Consider the following 21,448-nt stretch of genomic DNA (forward strand, 5'->3'; position numbering starts at 1 on the left):
GTAGAGAAACACGGTCCGGTTTTACCCCCCCCTAAAACCACCACATCTGGACTAACTGTCGGGTCAGAGGAGGGAGGCTGGTCTGGAGCGGGTCTGAGAGGAGCCTGGCTCTGGTTTGGAGCGGATTTGTCCCGGTTTGGAGCTGGTTTGTAACGGGTGTGGACCGCTGGGAAAGAAAGAAGGAGTGAAAGTTTGCTTCAGCTTCGGTTCACGGTGAGAAACTCCTCCTATGCCCCCTCTTTCCCCCCCTTCCTTCATCACTTCCTACATCTGGGGTCCTCTGAGGTGTCTAGGTGTGTACAACCTGCACCCCGCGGACCGGTCGGGTTCCTGTAGATCCTTCTTGAGGTCCGCAGGTAAACAGCAGCTGATTGGCTGTCACCGGCTTCAGGTGGTGAACAGGAACAGAAGGAGGCTATTTTCTGTTATCAGAGACCCAAAACAGCCTCAGATCAGAAGCAGTCAGTAAGTAAAACAGTCAGTCTGCAAGTGAAGCAGTCAGTCAATCATTTAAAGGTAAAAGTCAGTGGCAATTAATCAACAGTCAGTCTGTAAGACTCTCTGTCAGTCAGTTTAAAATCAGTCACCAATTCAGTCAGTCTCACCTGTACAGACAGAGCTGGAGTGTGTGCAGAGACAGTAATCATTAGAAGCAGTCGGACCAGTCCGTCCCTTTGTCTGTCTGTCAGTCAGCCAGTAGACAGTGCGTGATTAAACTGACTGTTTTCAGGCAGTCAGTAGGCAGTCAGTCCTACATGTTCAGACAGTGTCGGAGTCGTACAGATATAGAATCAGGCAGTAATAGTTAGGAGCAGTCAGACCAGTCAGACGGCTTCGGTCTATCACTATCACTGAGGACTGTATTGAAGTGAATGGAGAAAACCCCCAGCTTCTCTCTATGAATACAAAGTCAATACAGTTTTCACACAAGATATTTAGGCTTAAAGGAATAGTTCAATATTTTGTGAAGTACAGTGTACGCTTATTTGCTTTCCTGGCGGAGAGTTAGACCACTCTCATGTCTGTACAATAAATACAAGGCTACATCTGGTTAGCTTAGCTTAGCATAAAGACTGGAAACAGGGGGAAACAGCTAGCCTGGCTCTGTCTAAAGGTAACAAAACCCACCTACCAGCACCTCTAAATACGATACATCTTATTTGTTTAATCTGTAAAAACACTGAAATGTAAAAACAACAATTTACCATTTTACTGGGGTTATGTGCCAGACTTGCCTCTGAGCAGTTGCCAGGCAACCAGCGGAGACTCAAGGAAGTTACTGGTCCCAGCTAAGAAATAGTCCGGCACATAACCCCCATAAAACAGGAAGTTGTTGTTTTTACACCTCGGTTTTTGTACGGATTAAACTAATGAGATGCTACGTCTAGTAGTGAGCTCTAAAGGTACTACTAGGTGGATTTTGTTTCCTTTGGACATAGCCAGGCTTGCCTTTCCAGTCTTAATGCTAAGCTACGCTAACCGGCTGCTGGCTGTGGCATTATATTTACCAGACTGATATGAGAGTGGTATTGATCTTTTCATCTAACACTCCGGCAGAAAGCAAATAAGCGTATTTCCCAAAATGTCAAACTGTGTTGACTGACAGGTGTCCCACATAATGAGATCCAGTATCTGACACTGAGATGGTGGTGAGTGATAAACCCAGAGTCCAGGTTTTAGACTCTACAGTCATGTTTCTTTGGTCTTTTGTTTGGAGAGCAGAGGATGAAATATGAACAGGGGGGATATTAAGCAGATGATGAAATATTTCCTCCTCCCTGAACAAACAGTATGATGAAGTCACAGTGGAGCGTCCAGTTGGCTGCTTCAGCTGTTTGTCTTGATGGGAGTGGGCCGTAGTATTGAGTGCTGACTCTCCCTGTTTAAACAAAGCTTATGATCACTTATTGTTGAAGGAGCCTCACATTCAGGTCAGTCATAAAATTCATTAGAAGCAGAAGACATGTGTGTCCATTTTCAGACTTTTTATATTTTGTCTGTTGTTTCTGCTTTTTATCCAACTCCAGTTTCAGGTTCAGTGTCTCCTCACTGTCAGATTTCTGCTTTCGTCTCTGTCAATGTTAATGTGTTGAACTATCTCACGGGATCTAAATGAACAGCAGCTTGTGTCAGATGTTAGAACTGATGTCAGAATCAAAAACTCCTGATTTGATTCATTTTGGTTTCGTTCAATTAATTTCTTGTAAATGTAGTTACTTGCAAAATTTGTATTCATCTGATGTATGTCAAAATGTATCCTGGAAACTTAAATGTCCTTAGCCCTGCTAGCGGCATGGCGCTGGGGATGGGTCATTTGGTCTGTCCAGTACTTTGGTCCAGACTGAAATGTTTCAACAACTGTCAGAGATTGTCATAAAATGTTGTAAAGACATTCATGGTTCCCAGAGGATGAAGCCTAATGACTTTGGTAATCATTGTCTTTGTGAGCATGTTAGCATTTAGCTCAAAGTACTGCTGTGCGGGCTTTCAGTAAAAATAGCTTGAATGCTAATTATAGGCTAAACTGAAAACGCATTCTATTGTTAAAAAAATGTGGACCAAAGTATGCAACCTAGGAAAAATAAAACTAATCACAGTGTACACAGTACATTTAGTGTAGACTGATAATCAGAGTAATTTGTCAATTTGCTACATAAACACAAATGCGTTTGTGTAACTGAAATTAAAAATCTGTCTGATGTTCATGGAAACACATCAGTTATTAGTTTATCAACAAGGCTAAGAGTCTACAGCCATGCAAGCAGCTCTGTGAGGCTGTACCCAGGGATGCTTTGAGCTAAATGCTAATGTCAGCATGCTAGCATGCTCACAATGACAATGCTAACATGCTGATGTTCAGCGTTCTCCATCTTAGTTTAATGTGTTAGCATGCTAACATTTGCTAATAGCACTAAACACAAAGTACAGCTGAGGATAGTTTTGCAGGTATTTGGTCACAAAACAAAATATTGGACAAATTAAAATTCTGACCTGATGATGGTGCTCGAGGAAAAGTCAGGAGAACAAAGTTACAATTCATCCTCTGGGGATCATGAATGTCTGAACTAAATTTCACAACAACAACCCATCAAATAGTTGTTGAGATATTTCAATAAAAAAACAAAAATTTCAATCTCGTGGTGGCGCTAGAGGGAAAAGTCAGGAAGTCACCAGTCATTTAAATACATTGTCTGGGAACCGTGAATGTCTGAACCAAATTTTGCCCCGATCCATCCAGTAGATGTTGAGATATTTTGCAGGATAAGTCAAAACTTTGACCTGCTGGTGGCGCTAGAGGAAAAGTCAGGGAATCACCAAAGTTATTAGGATACATCATCTGGGAACCATGAATATCTGTACAAAAGTTCATAGCGATCCATGAAATAGTTGTTGAGATATTTCCTTATTCATCCATAGAGCCGTGCTGTTAGCGTGGCTAAAAACCTGACTGATGCTCACCGTGGAAACACAAGTCATTTATCAGGTTATTGAAAACAGGTTATTATTGAATGTTTTGTGGATCATTTCTCAGTGTTCCTCTCCTCTTCAAGTCTCTGCAGCACTGTCGTCAGTCATGTTCCGGTAGAGACCGGCTCCACGGCGCCCACCATGCGGAAGCATCTGGACAGGATCCGGTTCCGGGGCCAGAGACGAGACGAGTTCCTGGATCTGGCCGAGTCGCCCAACACGTCTGACACAGAATGCACTGAGGAGTTTGTGATTAAACCCCGCGTCTCTGTCAGAGAGTTGGAGGAGCTGAGGGAGGCGGAGGGAGAGCAGCAGAGTGACGCTCAGGTACACAAACACACCTGTCTGATCTGTGACGGAGAGAAATATATCAACCAGGAGTTTAAAAAGAAACATGTTTTTCTCATCTTGATCCGTAAAATCAACAAAATTCTGTCATAAATGCTGGTTTGTCCGAGCCTGAACACTGGGTAGAATTTCAACAGGTATTTTGGTAGAATTTCAACAGGTATTTTCAGTGTGTTTGCTTTTTTCTGTTCCGATAAGGGTTATCAATAACTGGGTTGAACTGCAGGTTTGTTACCAACCTACCAGTTGTCTCTGTGTCGCTGTGATGAAGCTGTTGATTTTGTATAAACAGAGATGATGCCGCCTTGAAAGTGACTTGGTGTTTTTATATTTTCTTTTATTTAAAGTAAGTTTTGTGTGATACTGGGCCTCATTCACCCAGATTTGATCTGAAATTAAGAAACATTTGTCGGGACTCCTCAACTGAACTCCTAACATAACTGGCACACTCAAATCTTGTGTGATGGTTTGTGGTGAGTTCTATACAAAGATATAAAATATTCAAACAGAGTTAGTATTTTCCACATTTTTCACGTTTCACAATTGGCTTGATTTTAGATGATGCCGCATGACACAACATAACCCACTATTTTTTGATTTTTATGTGGGTAAGAATAATCAGGGATCTATCTACATAGTTCATGAATCAAACCTAGAGTTTCGTATCTTTCTCTTACTCCGTTTTTATGAACAAATTGAGGAGAAAAAATATGAAAAATATTTGTGAAGGAGGCCCATCATCTACTGTTGAGATTTATAACTTCTTCCCTGGTTAAGTAAAGGTTAATAGAGTGTGAATAAATGAGGACCCAGGATTGAACCCTGTGGCACCCCACATAGAGGAAAAACCATGTCCCAGGTCACTGTCACGTCTGTGAACCAACCGGCTGACATTTATCAAAGATGATTACCTGCTTCAACGATCTTAATTCAGTTTAGTTATTTGTAACTGATTTTATTTCACTGTTTTTGCATAATCTTTTCTATGTTGTCTGGTTATTTCATATTTCTGTCTGTGTGTTTGTCTCTCAGGCTGGTCCAGGATCATTTTCTGCAGCTCTCCAAGAAGACCAGAGGACAGATCTCAACGAGGTCAAAGGTCACCTAGAAATCGCCTTGTTAGAGAAACACTTCTTACGTGAGTATTCTGACCTGAACTGCAATCTGTGCGGGGTTTCTTTGGTTTCATAAAGATTCAAATAAATAATATTAACCACTGTCTTTCACTTTGGCATTCAAAAATAAAAAAACCTCACATCAGTCTGAAGTCAAACACCCCACAGGACAACAGCATGCTGGGTAATCCGTCAATATCTGCCCGTCTGCTTTATGTAACACACTCTCTCACACACACACAAACACACACACAGCTATTAATAACCCTGCTGACCTCATCTGACACACACAGACACAGTGGTGAATAAGGACCTTGTTTTTCCTTCCATAAAAATATTAATAATATTTATAGGAATTAAACGAGAGTCCGAACTTAATGTCTTGTCAGACTCTGCTCGGTCACTGTTAGACGTCATAAAACAGGCAGCAGAGTTCTCCAATAAGTGATGAAACTAAAATGTTTCTGTGGATTGACTGTGAGAAGAGGATGATGGTCATTAATTAAGACTTCACCTCAAAATAAGTTTTAAAATCCATCGCTGTTGCAGAGGCTGCATTTTAAATTCATGAGCTCTGCAGCCATTAAAGGACAGGTCTAGTCTATCTTAAAACAATATTCACATGTCCACATTGAGACTGTTTTTTGTCGCTGTAATTGTCCCTCCTCCCAATACTGTCTATAAAGAGATCCCCTCATAATGTAAGTGATTGGGGAAAAAATCCACAGTCCTCCCTCTGGGTAAAAATACATTGTAAAGGTGCTTTTAGACAGGAAGGGGTGACCGCTGCGTCTGCTGCCCAGCCACGTCGCTGTTCGGTATTTTGAGTAGGCGGCAACAGGGTGCAACTACCCCGCCTCCCGCTGCCTCCCGTACTCTGGGATACTCTCATTTGCTACAGGCTGCCGCTGTCCACCTACTATAATCTCATCACACAGCTAAATCGAGCGGGTTGCAGCTTAAAATTATAGCAGCTGAAAACACGATTAATATATCAGGTTTTGCCAACTAATATCATAAATGTGATTTATTGGCCCAGACCTGATAATCAAGCTTTGAAGCTCATGTTGCTCCAATGCCGTTTCTCTTAATTGATCTGTTTGTTCACTGCTGATAAAGAGGCATATAATTCAGGGAACTTGCATCCAAGTAAAATCAGCTCCTGTATTGTGTGGTTACCATGATCGTCTGAAGTTAATATGAGACATCAGCAGCCTGAGTTAGTCAAATCAAGTGGATATCTTCAAAAGTTCTGATGCTTTTAGAACCAAATTCTCTTTGTGTCAATATCCCTCCACTGCAGCTCAGCAAGGAAACAGTCTGGGGAAGTATTTCATATTAAAGAGACCATGCATTTGGAAGATATCCACTTTATTGGCTAACTGAAAATGCTGAAGCCTCATAGTAGCTTCAGCTGAAGTTTAGAATGTATTTTTAACCAAAAAAAAAAAAGAGTATTTTGTCCCCCATCACTTACACTGGAACCGTGTTAGAAGATCTCTGCACAACCAGTATGGGCATGAACTATCACAGCGACCAAAAACTGTTTAAATGCACATATGGGCATGGGAGTATTGTTTTAAGACAAATGTGAATCTATGCTTCAATGCTCTGACTTGTGTACTGACTTTGCAGCTGCGCTTAATCTGTTCACTTTGAATCCTTGGATGGAAATCAGATAAGAAAAAGCACCTGAAGGATGCCAAAGGTAGACATCACCAGGTAGAGGGGAAACATGTCACTGAGCTGTTCTAAATGACCGGTAAAAGTCTGAAAACGCCTCTCTCTGCTTTATTTTTGCCTCACAACACTGACAGCAGTCTGCTCAGAGGACTCAGTTAGTCTCCTCTCAGAGACCTGATCATGTGACCGTCCATCTGTTTCAGAGGAGGAGCTGAGGAAACTTAAAGAGGAGTCCAACGTGGATTCAATGAGACAGGAGCTGGAGAGGGAGCGCAGCAGATGCAACGAGCTGGAGCAGAAGATCAACGACATCTTGAGATCCAGGTTGTTTTTAAAAAAAAACTTTATTTAATGAGCTGCTTTGAGACATCAGACAGAGCAGCTTGTTCCTGTGGTTTTATGCCTGGACTGACTGGTTGTTTCTGTCTGCTGGTCACTTCACAGTCTTGAAGACTCACCTTCTCAGACACCTAAAGCCCCGCCCCCACCCGCTCCCCCACCGGCAGTCAGCGGTACAGGTGAGCTGCAAAAACTCATTCGCTTTTAGCAGAAGTTCTGCCTTTGAGTTCATGTGTGCTCCATGCTCAAGAGGAATTGTTTTAAGTAGGAACAATAGAAATCAGTTGTAAAGTGGGAGGGGCTGCTGGTCCAGGAAGTGTTTTTCCCCCATTCTCTTGTCTTTAAACGATCTCCTCGATGTTACTTAAAGGTGGGGGATGCAATTCTAATCCAGTACATGTATTTTTGTCAAATTCAGCGAATATTTCCTCACAGCCCGCTAGCTGTCCATTCTGTGTTTGTACACAGCCCTGGCTCTGTAAATTGGAAACAAATATAGTGGTTCAGACTGGGCCACACAACACTATTCCAGCCATGATTTGTGTGTCAGGTGACGTTAAATGACTTGCCCACAGACATTCAGCTTACTTTCTAGTTTGCCAAGATATGCTGTTGTTGTGATGTTAGCTATAGTAGCAGGAGAGTTGTGAGTATCGCTGTCTGGAGCTGCTGTGCTGGCTGTTAGCTTCGCAGCAGCAACTGTAGCGACAGTTTGCTAACCCACAACCTAGCTAACGTTAGTTACATTACCTGCTGTGTCGTTGTTCGCTCTATATCATGGTATTTGTCAAGGTACTGGATTTCTCCAGAATTGCCGAACCCACCTTTAACTTACACTCAGTGGCCGCTTTATTAGGTACATCTATACAATCTAATGCAATCCAGTACAAAACCTCATATTCTTCCTTTACAAAGCTTATAATGTTCAGTTTTTGGTAAAACTCTCCGACTAGATGTTTGATATTGAGGTTGTAGTTTGTGGTGTTGTGCTGGACTACATTATATTAAAATGTGTTTCTAATATTTTTTCCCCCTCATGTTTGTAAATGGGGTGAGAAAAACATTAGAAACACCTCTCAGAATAATGTGGTCCAGTTCAACACCACTGCAAACTGCAACCTCAATAATAAATAAATAGTCTCTGACAGTGTCAATTAAAACATTATTATCTTTGTAAAGGTATAATTTACGGCGGAGCTGTTGTATTGGGTTCAGTTAGATTTTACAGGTGTACCTAACAAAGTGGCCACTGAGTGTAGAAGCATGGGACTCTCATGGATAATGTAACAATCCTATAGTTTATGTTATGTCCACCAGCTTTAATTACTCATCATGACCTGTCCGTCATTTTGGCTCAAAATATTACACCCATGAGCCTCAGCTGCTGTTGCCATGGTGATGCCAGTCAGAGGCGTGAATCAGAGCAGTAGCAAATGTGAAATGCTTCGTTGTTGCAGTGGGGAACAAAACACTTCACCATAGTTGCTGAATGAATCTAAAACTGACCCAGAATCCAAAAGTAAATTGATTTAAGCTGCAGATTGTATCGTCAGTTCTCAACAGAGCTTCAGCTCGCCTACTTGGAAACTCACATAAATAACCCTGTGTTTTCATCGGTTGCAGGTAGTCTTAAATAACCACGTGGTAGTTGTTCTACACATGAGATAAGATAGAACTGAAAAAATTAGACTGCAGCTTTTTGCTTTGACAGAGCACAACACCTGCCACATGTGGTAGCAGGTCTCTGGTGTGTGTTCTACAGTTCAAGATAATTTTTATAATTTATTGTGCAACACACATCCAGAGTTGAATTTATAAATATTTAGGAGTGTCGTTCCTTCATTAGCAAGTCATTCTGTTTTAGCATTGCAACATTTTGTGATGTAAAAAAAACAGATTTCCTTTCTTACCTCTACTGGTTTCTCTCCAGTCAGAGAGATTGGAGTTTTGGTTTCATTCGTCCAGGTTACAAACTTAGAAATAAATAAATAAATGTGTTTAAAATATTAATGAACATCTTGGTTACCTCCATCAGACTCTTTTCTTTTTCCCATCCTCAGACAAACAGAAGGACACTCTGTCCAACAGCTTCCTGAAATGGCTTTATGATCGTTTTGGCGTTTATATCGAGGACTTCCGCTTCCAACCGGAGGAGCAGACGGTGGAGACGGAGGAGCCGCTGAGTGCCAAGAGGTGAGGAGGGAAATCCAGAAATCATTCAGGACACTTACTTTTGGAGTAATTTCTTGAAAACACAGCAGATAGAAATTTTTACTAACACAATGACTTAAAGCAACTGAAGCTGTAACGTACTGTATGTTCTTTTATTGTGTTAGAGCTGCATTTGTCTTAAATCTAAAAAAAAACATCTGGTTTCTGATCCACAGGTTGACTGAAAACATGAGACGGCTCAGTGAGTATTTCTTTCTGATTGAGCTTTAAGGCTGTGGGAGGCTCATCCAACACAAAACGTCACATTCACAGTTCTGATGCATCAAATAAACCAAAACCAGGGAAAACAGGGGTGTCCACATACTTTTGGCCACATTGTGTACTTAGGGAAAGCACTTTAGATTCTTTAATAGTTTATTTAAAACATACAGAAGACGCAGAGCTGAGGTTTACCTGTCATGATGAATTCTCAGTCTGTGATTGGTCATCTGGTCTGTTGTTGTGTTTCCAGAACGAGGATTCAAACCTGTGACCAACTTCAAGAGGAACCTTACTGCCTTATCCAGCTGGTACTCCGTCTACACATCGGCCATTGCCTTCATTGTGAGTCCACACATAGACAGTGTGTTGATGTTGGTAATGAACGGACCAGAAACAGCTCAGTTTCAGTCCAACAGGGCGACAACGCAGCGATAACAAATGTGATGAAGGAACAATAAAACATTTTATATGATTGTTCATACAATTAGAAACCGTTTTTTTCTGGATCGCTTTGCACATCAGACAAATAATGGTATTTTGGAAATGCAACTTATTGTCAATATACTCATTTTATTTGGTTAATTTCAAGTCCATGTCCATATTTTCTAAATCTCTCCCATCTTTTGAATTGTGTAATATATATATATATATGTATATATATATATATATATATATATATATATATATATATATATATATATATATATATATATATATGTATATATATAATGTATCTTATATATATATATATATATGATATATATATATATATATATATATATATATATATACATCTTGATCTGTGCCACCTTAACTGAATTCACCGTCATGTGTTTCCATTCACATCTTTTCATTACCTATATAAAGACACACTGCTTCGTGTGTGTGTGTGTGTGTGTGTGTTCTCTTCTATTTGTACATAAATTATTTGGCAACCTTGGACGTACAGTACTCACAGGTTGGTTGTAAGAGGGCTTCAACAACTTGGGATGCCCAAAAAGGGGGCCAAACAGCTTGCAAAATACTGTGCTGTCTCCATTATCATTGGTAGTCGTCATATACGGCGTAGATGCTGCTACTTATACCTCTGAGGACTGCTGTATGTTTTGTATTGTGAAGACCTAAGCCACTGGTCCATGGTCTTGTGAATGTACTCTACTGCACCTCCAATATTTGTGTCCTTGTATTGTTCTCTTCTATGTGAACATAAATAAATAGTTAAAATGTGTGTTCTCCACAGGTCTACATGTATGCAGCGTGGCATGGCTGGGCCATCCCCATGTTCCTGTTCCTCGCCATCATCCGCTTGTCCTTGAATTACCTCATCGCCAGGTCAGTGCAAGCCCCGCCCGCTCTCAGTCAGCCAATCACACAGCCAGGATCAGAAACTTGTCTGTTTGTATCAGGTCTGACGTCAGGTCCATGTTCAGTACAGATTCTTTGCTATAATAATGCAATGAGTGTTTTTTTTTTTTTTTTAAATCATATCTTTCCAACAGTGACATGCATCTCCTGGTATAGGCCCCGCCCATTTAAATATTTTTTGTAGTTTGGTGGCTTGTGCCCGTTTTTTCAACCAATACCCCTTTCAGACAGCAGATGCGCATGTGACGTGGGTCTACTGATATGAGACAGCTGTTGCCCTGCTTCTACATATACACATACACTGACGAACCAGAGAATAGACCTTTTTCACGGCAGACATTTTGACTTGTCATAGCAGGAAACACACAGGTGAGACTAATTTAACGATGTTTCAGTTCCATCAAGTTTCCCAGTAAGCCGTGACAGTGAGCCAGCATGCACAATATCAGGGCCCTGGAAGTAGCAGGTTGTTTTTAGTGTTATTAATTAAACCTGTGCTTTTCCTGCTATGACATGCATTAATATCTGCTGTCAAAAAGGTCTGTTACACTAAATCACATCCAGTAATTACCAGCTAAAAGTTAAGTTTCAGTTTCAGGGAAAATTTGTAGTTTAAGGGGTTAAGTACTTCAGTCAGGGAAGGGAATGGATTTAAAAAACAACTCGGTTACACAGAAAAGTTTTTTTATTTCAGTACTGACACACAGAGCCTTCACTGTGTTTTATAACCACCTGATGATTTTGATCAGTTTGTATTCTGACTGGCTGACAGTTTAAATTTAAATATGTAGTGAGTTTGAAATGATCTCATATGTACCCGTATGTTCCCATGATGCACTGCTCTCAGAGGCTGGAGGATCCAGTGGAGCATCGTACCTGAAGTCTCAGAGCCCGTGGTGAGAAATCTCTCTTCACACCTGCAGGCACTTTACCACAGCCGGTGTTTTTAAAACGTGAATCTGCCTTTAAACATGAAAAAGATGAATGTAAAAGTGACCTGACATCCTACCTGGACAGGTGAACAGGAGGATACAGCTGATCTGACACATTACATGCACTGTAAAATTACGTTTAATGATTCAAAATGATTGTTTTGATTGACGTGATTGGTGAATAATTGAGATTAATGAACATTTAACGTTTGGATCACAGACTGTGCCTTTTTATATCAGCTGTTCAGGATGCTGTGCAGGTGACGTCAGGTGATCGGCAGGTGTCAGTGTTTACGACATTACTGTCTCCTCTGTTTTCCAGGAGCCTCCTAAAGAAGACCTGACTGTGTCGGAGAAGTTCCAGCTGGTTCTGGACGTCGCTCAGAAAGCTCAGGTGAGACGTGACGGACGGTCAGAGGCTCCACGTCAGAGCCGACACCTGCCGACAGATTTCACAACAACTGTTCTTTGTTTCGTCCTCACAGAATCTGTTTGGGAAGATGGCCAACATCCTGGAGAAAATAAAGAAGTGAGTTTGTCTGCACACAGTTTGTTCCAGGTCAGAGAGAACTGATGGTCCAGATCTTTAATACTGTGTGTGTGTGTGTGTGCGTGCGCAGTCTGTTCATGTGGGTTCAGCCAGAGTTGACTCAGAAGCTGTACGTTGGTCTGTTGGTGGCCTTCATCTCCTCCTGCCTGCTGCCGTACAAACTGCTGGGATTCTTCATAGGTACATCATACCTGATGACCTTGACACCACACACCCTGAAATACACATGCATATCTGCTTTAACTCTACACACTGAGTTTTAAAATGAAATTCTTATGAATGAATTCTTCTTCTAATCTTTTTCAGTCTTTCAAACAAAACAAACAGCGTTTTTAATTCTGTGTTACCTGTGACTTGATAAAGTCTGTTCCACTTATTTATATCTCATTGCTTCGTTCTGTAGTCTACATAGTAGATTTATATTAGTTGTTGCTCCTCACCTTCACACTGTTACTAAAATATGGTAAAAGACTCAAAAACAAGCTGACAGACACACAGCTCTGACATATTATCAGCTTATATAGTAGCTGTGGCTAAAATGTTAGCAAACAGCTGCTTACTTCCGCATCCAGCAGACACAGAGCAACATGATCATCCCATTAGAGTGATGTTTGTGTCCATCTGATGAATGTAAGTCCAATATTCCCTGAAGAGTCCCGTTTGCATTTCACCGAGTGAGATTCAGTACTGCTGAGTGTCTCTGATTAGAGTCTTCCTCCTCCTCCTCCTCAGGTGTATACGCAGGTATAAAGTTCTTCATCATCGACTTCATCTTTAAGAGTTGTCCCAAGCTGAGGCAACGCTATGACACCCCCTACATCATCTGGACCAATTTACCCACCGACCTGCAGCTGAAGGAGCGCAGCAGCAACACCACCAGCAGACGGGTCAGTCCAAACTCCAGACACACAGCTCTAATTAAGGCAAAAAATGCCCCAAAAATGAGCAAACAGAAGCACGAAAACAGAGCATGTAGTAACCACTAGATGGCAGCGCAGCAGGATTATTACCCTGGGTAGAGCTACTCTGTAAACTAGGAATGTGTAAATTAATTAGTTTTACACAAGGTGGTCAGTTTCAATCGTTTACATACAAACTCTGATTATGCTGATTTTAAAACTGATCAACTTCAGCGTCAAAGCTTCAGGCACAAATTCAAGACATAAAATACAAAAATTCTGATATTTTACATTAAAATAAAAAAAAAATCCTGAGGAGTTTGATATCATCATGAATGTTACAGTGTGAGCCACAACTCAAAACTCAACAAGTTCAGTCCACTGATGTCGTCTTTTTGTAGACAACCCAGAGGTCAGCTCCACTCAGGGTTAATGCAGCAGATTTTCAATGGAAGTTCTGCATTGGGCTTTTGATAATACAGTATCCAGTAGACGTTTTGTTGAAGATAAAATACTCAAGTAAGCTAAGTGTGTAAACTTGAATAGAAAGTTAAATTGTTTCATAGAACAAAATGTGAAATGTTTACAGTTTTTTATGAACCTCAGACTCATTTTCAGAAGTAACTGAAACATCTGAGATCCGCAGAGGAAGCATCAGCTCAGATACGTCCTGGTTTCAGGATCACAAAGCCAGCACAAACTGGATCAGTATGTTACTGCTTCTTACCGGTCCCAGTAGGTGGTCTCTGGTCTGGTTTCAGTTCTCTGTTGTTGTTTTTCTCTCTCAGCTGTCTGAGTGTGAACAGGTAGGATCCTGATGTGTGTGTGTGTTGTGTGTATTTACAGTCACAGTAGTGTGTACTGTAGTTAGAGGTCATGTCTGACACTGACATCAGTGAATGTAACCAATCAGCTACTGTTACTCCTCTGGCAGAACTGATCAATAGAGATAGTGATAGTCTGACCTGTCTGTTAAAACTTTATTCTGGAGTGAGATATCCCAACACCAACTGCTCAGATTGTAAGTAAATGTCCCGATCTCTTTCCTGCTCTCCCGCTAGATTTTAATGACCCCATGACCTTTCCTCTAGCGCCTCCTTCAGGACAAACTTCAGTCAGATCTTACTTGAATTTTCAGGGTTTTACCCAAATTTTGGAGCTTGTAGCTGAATTTTCAGGTTTGATTTGGGTTGCGTCTTACCCAAAATATTTGTTTTCCTACCCAACTTTTGCGTTACCTGAAATGTTTTTTAATTTCTTTTATTTTTAAACTCAATTTTAAACTCAAAGTTGGATCTTGTACAAATTTCTGGACTTTTGCTTCAAGTTTCACTGAACAAATCCTTTAAAGTGCAAAACACAGTGGCGTTGTCATGTAGAGTAGTGCGTCATTTGACGCCCATGGCAACCGTACAGGCAGAAGTAGTCGGGGTACAGTAGAATAGAATATATCACCAAACACAAGAAACAACTACATAAAAAACAGACAAGCAGTTAGTAAAACAAACACATCGACAAGGTCACATTACACATTAAAAACAGTTCATGTCATGTGTCGATCAGGGAGCGAATGTGATAAAATTGCTGCTTTTCTGCCAACTTGCCGACTTTCTCACTAGTTTTAGCGACTTTTTAGACCCTCTTAGCGACTTTATTTCTAAAAAGCGACTAGCAACAAATTTAAGTTATTCAGATCATCAGGGAAAAAGCGAGAAATATATTGAGATATATTGTGAGTAGTGAGTGAATGAATGAATGTTTATGGTGGTTCTTTCCTGTAGCGCCACCCTCAGGACAAACTTTACATTTTTAGTTCCACTACTGGTAAGACTCACAAAATCATCAGGATGTTGTTTGTTCACATTGTGGCTGTAATAAACACTGTCACAGTCACTGCAGTACCTCGCCTGCTGCTGATTTGCTAATCCAGTATCTGCCCCACCCCCCTTTTGTCCAACTGTTAAGGTTCCTGTGTCCGGGGGCCGAAGCACCTTAGGCGCTGCAGCTCCTCTGGGTGTCAGCCGGGACGAGGACGGAGGACGATACTACAGCACCAAGAGAGGAGCTTTTCACGAAGTCTTCAACCTGCCGGAGAGTGAGCGCCCTCTGACAGGTACAGACAAAATCCATCGTCACAAGTTATTATTTCGGCTTCAGATTCAGACTGAAAGAAAAAAAACGATTTTATACCCGATTTTTTTCACTACCCTTCATGCGTCAGAGCGCGTCAGCAGATTGAACCTATCTGTCAGGTCCAATCAGGTTCTCATTCTGCACTGATCCTGCAGGTTGCAGTCAGGGCCGTAGCCAAGATTTTAGGAATACTGAGGTCTTAAGTCAAATTAAGTCTCCCAATGCAGTATTTATTCAGTTAAATGTTGAATTATAAGTTTTATCTCCAAACATGAAGGTTTAAAGGTTTAATTTTTGAAGTCTTCACAGTGTCAGGAATTAAACTCTGATGGGAAATACTGAATTCTTTATTAATTTATGGTCCTTAAAAACGTCAAAATTAAATATACTGAGTAATAACCACCATGTGTAATGTAAACTCCTCCCAGTCCGCTAAAACCCCCAAATTTCCATAAAAAGGACATGGCCTTACCTGCAGCCAGTGACGTAAACTGACCCTGTTTTTTTTTTTTTTTTTTTTTTGTGTGTTATTGTCTCAGTGTGTGAGAACGGCTGGCGCTGCTGCCTCATCAACAGAGACAGGAAGACACCGACAGACTACATCCGCAACGGAGTCCTCTACGTCACTGAGAAGTAAGTCCTTCACGTCAGATCAGGTTATTTTACTGTTACTCTTTTCACTGAGGTACCTACATGTGATATGGATTTACATGGAGTAAATTTACACTCCTTTTAAAGGTTTGCTCATACAGAACTTGAATTTCAGAGGCGGCGTGATCGCATACAAAGGCAATGGAGTGAAGCGAGGGTTAGACGTGAATTCGCCCTGGGGCGGCGTGAACTGAGGCGAAGACGTGTTGTTAGAAATGTGTCAACTTGAGTGAAATCCCGGGGCTTCATGAATCTACTTCATAAATGGACAGAGATGATGGGGGGGAAAAAAAGAGAGGGACTGGAGGACAATGCCGACCACAGATGCGATGGAAGAAGTGCGTCCATTTCTAGCTAGCTTACAGCTAACGTCTGTACAGTTGGTACATTTGATGTTTGGAACGAATAAATGGTCACAAACGGTGCAGCAGCCATTTTCTCGCGCTTCAATTTCTGTCTGGACCACAGACTGTATATAAAGATCGACGACGCGTCTCCACTTCCTCCCACTGGACAAAAATGAAGCCAAAAAATCCGGGATACGGGAGCTGCCATCTTGCGCTGGGGACGTCATTTGGAGCCAGAATCTGTGCAGTAGTGATCAGGGTCGGTATTAAGGTCCCGCCCACGCACCCGGCTGACTCAATCGCAGAGTTCAGCTGTCAATCATGACATGAAACCCTGTTTCTATAGCATCAAATAACAAATTAAAACCAAACTTATCAGAAAAACAAACACTTGAGCATACATCAGTGTGATAAGAACTACCTAAAATGACAGAAACCATCTTTGGGAAAAAATGTATTTGTCACGTGTACTTTAAATCTTTTAGTTTGGCTCATGTCCCATCTGCTAACATGGAGGGGGCGGGGTTTATGACCTATACTGCAGCCAGCCACCAGGGGGCGATCGAGAGGTTTTGGCTTCACTTTTGGGGAGCTGTCAGGTCGTCCATCTTTATATACAGTCTATGGTCTGGACACATTTGAACAGAGATTGAGAATGTCGTTGTGAAACATCTGTCACAGCTGTACTGAAAGTCATGTGACGCAGTTATGATGGTTGACGGTCTGATGTCTCATTCACAGTCTATCTTTCATGATTCTGGGACTTTTGGCTGTGTTTATGTTGCATGCGACCACATCTAGGTCAATTAATCTGATGAAAAAGGTTAAATGAGCAGGCAGGAAAACATTGGTTGTTGCATTGACTCTTCGCTGCAGAATTTATTACAGTATTTTCATACTTTATATGGCCACATATTCTCTTTTTCTAACGTAACAGCTATAAAACAAAAAACTAATTTGGATGACATTTCAGGCTTTCAATTGTAGCAAATGACGTTCAATATGCCAAATAAACAAAAAAACTTCCGTATTCATAAAATTTTGTTTATCAGCTTGCTGTACAATGTAAAACTAGTAAACCTGGAGCTCTGACTTTTCCATTTTAAATAAATAAGGAGCAGGTACAAACAAAGTAAACAAGTTGTCCGACCGCCTTGATAGCAGGACCTACAGGTGATGCTAGACGACAGTTCTGAGGTAAAAACAAACAAAACACTACTCAAAACTAGCTTACAGCCCCCCTGAAATGCCTGTACGGCATTAAAATATATTTACATACACTTCTGATGTATTTTTTCTTGCTTATACATAAAACATGTCCACATCTTCTGTGTGCGTCACATTTACTATTGAGCATGTCATTACTCAGCTCTGACTGAGTAGGTTACGTAGTTCATCTCCTGCTGGTGTTTAACTTGCGTACAGCAGTGTTAATTTGGCTGCTGATTTTGATTTATTGCTGGTCTTCTGACCAAAAATGTATATTAAATGTATATTTGATTCAAATTTGTTAGTCTTAGTCAAAAGTATTTTAATCTAGTTTTCTTCAGTGACTAAAATACTAAAATATGTCACTAAAAACTGTAAATGTCTGTGTTTTTCTGCATGTTGTCATAGTTTGTTCCAGCTGTTTAGTTAAAGCTTCTTGTGTAATCTTCAGTGAGACTGTAGCAGCTTACATCACGTTAGTCCAAAAGGTCAAACAGCTAAATCAACTTCTGATTGAGAGAAAAGCTGTTTAACCAATCAGGAGCTACAATGTGTGATTATGCATGCAGGTTGTTAGACTTCATTAAAACAGCAATTAGTTCATTTCCTGTCTCTGTTCCAGTCTTTGAGTCAGTCTGTGTAAAAGGAGTGTTAACTGAATCTCCTCTGTCTCCTCAGGCATCTGTGTTTCGAGAGCTCCAGCTCCAGGTCTGGATCCTCCAAGAGGAACAAAGTCATCAAACTCAAAGACATCACCGACATCCAGAAGGTATGCAGAGTCTCTGGTTCTGTTCCAATGTCCTCCCTAAGCCCTGAGCACTGAACCGTCACAGACTTTAATCAACGTCAGTTGTTACATCACTGAAAGTGTGTGAGTGCAGGAAGGTGTGAGGCCTCCAAACGCTGTCTGATGAACGGGACAACACTTTGGCAAACCACGTAATCTGGACAGAGACGTTTCTATGCACAGTAAAATGTGAGGCTGAAATATCACACTGTCTGTAGTTTAATGAACTGGAGTGTTTGTTGTTTGCTTGTTGGTGAATCAGAAGAATCAGAATCAGCTTTATTGGCCAAGCGTGTGAACACGCACACACAATTTGAATCTCAGTGTTACACACAGTTCCAACAACAATTTACAGGAAGATAGAAATGGACATACAGCTAAACACAAAGACAACAAAGCTGAACAAAGAGAGGTAAAAAATAAACAGAACTATTACGTACATACCAAACAAAATAGATGTGTGTATATAAATATATATGAAAAGAAACAGTGAACAACAACATACAGGGTCTATATACAACTCAAACTGTTTCTGTAAATTGTAAACAAGAAGATAATAGTGCAAATCAACATATTTGAAGTCTAACCACACACATATTGTAATGGTAAACAACATGTGCGTTTATAATTAAAAGGAAAATCCACTGACTCATTCCATGTTTTTCTTTTTTTATAATGCCCAATTCCTCCACTTTAACGTCACAACGCTATTGCAAAGTCTGCAGAGTTGCGGACTTATGGAAAGTGTGCATAAAGTCTGTGAGCGTATAAGGGGGGACTGTCTGCTGCAGACATGGCAGCTTTATACATTATACTGTATATTCCTTATGACTTGTTCCTGTTATTAATTAGTGTTTGGTTTCTGTTTGTATTTTATATTGTTTTTTTTTTTTAATGTTGTGTTATAAACTTTCTTTTGCAACAGTAACTGATGTTGATTCTTGCAAATAAAGTTTATTTGAATATACTTCTCTGTCCTTCACAGTACAAAGTTCTGTCTGTGCTTCCTGGTTCTGGGATGGGTATCTCCATAGCGACGCCATCCACCCTGAAGGTAAGAGCTCAGGGGGAGGAGCCTCGCCAGGGGGCGGGCACTCTGACCTGATCTGATGTGTGTTCATGTCTTCACCTGTGGTGACATCAGTCCTGTGAGTCAGACTGCAGTTTAAATGAACACAAAGCCAAACTGATTAATTTACAGTGATGGTGGCGTCGGCTTACAGAACACCTGGTGTGGGGTGAAACATATGGGGCCATGCGTCACGATGGCGGGGCAGGAGCTGGGTTTTTTACCTGCTACACAGACTCCGTCTTTGTAGCGTGTGGTTGCGTGCCAGCTTCACTGTGTGCATATTGAGTTTTGCCAAGTGATCATGCAGTGAATTGATTAACTGGATCGTTTAAACTACAGGATCATGGATACGCATTGATTTGATTGATTTATTTTAATGTGAAATGTAAAAACACTCCCAAGATTGCGCTGCTGCGTCGCATTGCCTCTGGTACAATGAGGTATTTGTTTTAATCATTTTCAAACAGATTGTACTCATTTTTTACACAGTTCGATGTAGTTTTTACCTGTTGGAGGGCCGCGTAGCCTCAGAGAAAAAAAATAGAGCAGTTGCGTAAAAATAGAGATGAGCAGCTTCAGTTGAATATAATGGACGCACTCTGCTGCGGGCATGCTGCAGCTGACGCGCCGTGTCAGAGCCCCATGTATTTCAGAGCTTAGCTGATTTTCCTTCTGTTCTGTTGCAGCCGATGGTGTTCGGTGCGATGATCCACAGAGACGAGGCCTTCGACGTCATCAACACTCAGTACCTGAAGATCGTTACCATGGCTACAGCCACCAACCCAGAGCCATAGGCTGTGTTCAAAAATCACTCCCTATTTACTATATAGTGCACTATATTTACTGTCTGCCATTTTATTTGGGTGTCTGAGTGTGGAAATGCACTATACAGTGCCCGCAAAAATTCCACACTGGAATGAAAAAAGTACTGTCCATGGCATTAACACTGTCACTTTTTTCACCAGTGACATCTTCAAACCGCTGCAGTTCTGCTTTCGTATGATTAGGGTTACCTCTTCAGTCATCAAACTAAATGATTCAGTGACATTAAATCACTGTTTAATATTATATTAATATCAGCCGATTCCAACAAATTACAGATTTCATGTCAGAATCATCCAAACGAATACAATCAATTGTTCTTAAATAGTTTTACAGAAAGTTGCCATAAAACAGACCACTTTTTGTCACTCCTGAGTGTTGATTTACCATAAATTCTCAAGTTAATGGTTTTTAAATAATGGCACAAATAAACAAATAATGACCGGGTAAAAACATTGAGGATGGCGGGGTTACCTGTACTATAATGTCTCACTTGATATTTATTCATTCCAGAATAACTTGAATTCAGTATAATGTACATTTCCACAGCATTAATTCCATCAGTACAACAACACTCGTGTCATTCTCACTACTCTGCTGAAAATGGTTGCTTCTACTTTGCAGTTTTTCTTTTTTGGTTTGTTTTAATTTTATCCCTGAGAAGCTCAACCTGTGCACGAATGCTTCATATTAAAAGCCTTCCAAGGGCACAATCCCTCCCTTATACTTGGTAGGCTTTTAATGTGAAACATCGGCAGGGAAACTGAAAAAGTTTTCTTTCAAACTACAGTTGTTTTGTTCTTAGAGAAAAATCAGCGGTTTATGATCTAAGAAGTGCTACATTTGAGTTTGATCACTGCAGGTTGTTCAACTGAACACCTTGTTGTGTAATTTACAGTTTACTTCCATAAATGTATATTACACTGATATGAGACGGTGTAGTCCCTCATTCGTCCAGGAGTGTATTGGAGTTCTATTGTAGAAAAGGTTTCAGTCGTAGTCATCTGGACACTGTTTTCAGAATCAAGACGTTTCGGCTCCCATCTGGAAGTCATTCTCAATTGTGAAAATGGTCTGAGAACTCAGAAATTTAAGCTACTCTGTGTTGCTTAAGCCCTGCCCTCAGGGAGGAGTCTTCCTGAGTGTCTGCTGATTACCCTGCCTAGTTTCACCTGAAACTGCCCTTCTTTTGTTTCCATGATGGCCCAGTAATCAGTAATCAGGCCTATTGTTTTCTGGCTGCACCTCCCTCATCACTGTTAAGTACCTGATTAACATATGATTGGCTTGACCAT

The 21,448-nt window shown here is 40.9% G+C and overlaps 1 protein-coding gene across 1 annotated transcript; it reads left to right on the forward strand.

Moving 5' to 3' along the window:
- Positions 1 to 74: 74 nt before the first annotated feature.
- On the forward strand, positions 75 to 20,414 carry LOC122874675 (GRAM domain-containing protein 4-like). Its single transcript, XM_044192863.1, has 19 exons — positions 75 to 213; positions 3,552 to 3,795; positions 4,849 to 4,954; positions 6,818 to 6,938; positions 7,059 to 7,132; positions 9,014 to 9,146; positions 9,341 to 9,366; positions 9,637 to 9,728; positions 10,627 to 10,718; positions 11,599 to 11,647; positions 12,006 to 12,077; positions 12,169 to 12,212; positions 12,304 to 12,413; positions 12,966 to 13,120; positions 15,098 to 15,245; positions 15,805 to 15,898; positions 18,151 to 18,241; positions 19,245 to 19,313; positions 20,018 to 20,414. Exons 2-19 carry the CDS (start codon positions 3,610 to 3,612, stop codon positions 20,123 to 20,125), a joined length of 1,770 nt encoding a protein of 589 aa, XP_044048798.1. The 5' UTR covers positions 75 to 213; positions 3,552 to 3,609; the 3' UTR covers positions 20,126 to 20,414.
- Positions 20,415 to 21,448: the final 1,034 nt, after the last annotated feature.

The sequence above is a fragment of the Siniperca chuatsi genome, linkage group LG4 (genome assembly GCF_020085105.1).
Source record: "Siniperca chuatsi isolate FFG_IHB_CAS linkage group LG4, ASM2008510v1, whole genome shotgun sequence".
Lineage (NCBI taxonomy): Eukaryota > Metazoa > Chordata > Actinopteri > Centrarchiformes > Sinipercidae > Siniperca > Siniperca chuatsi.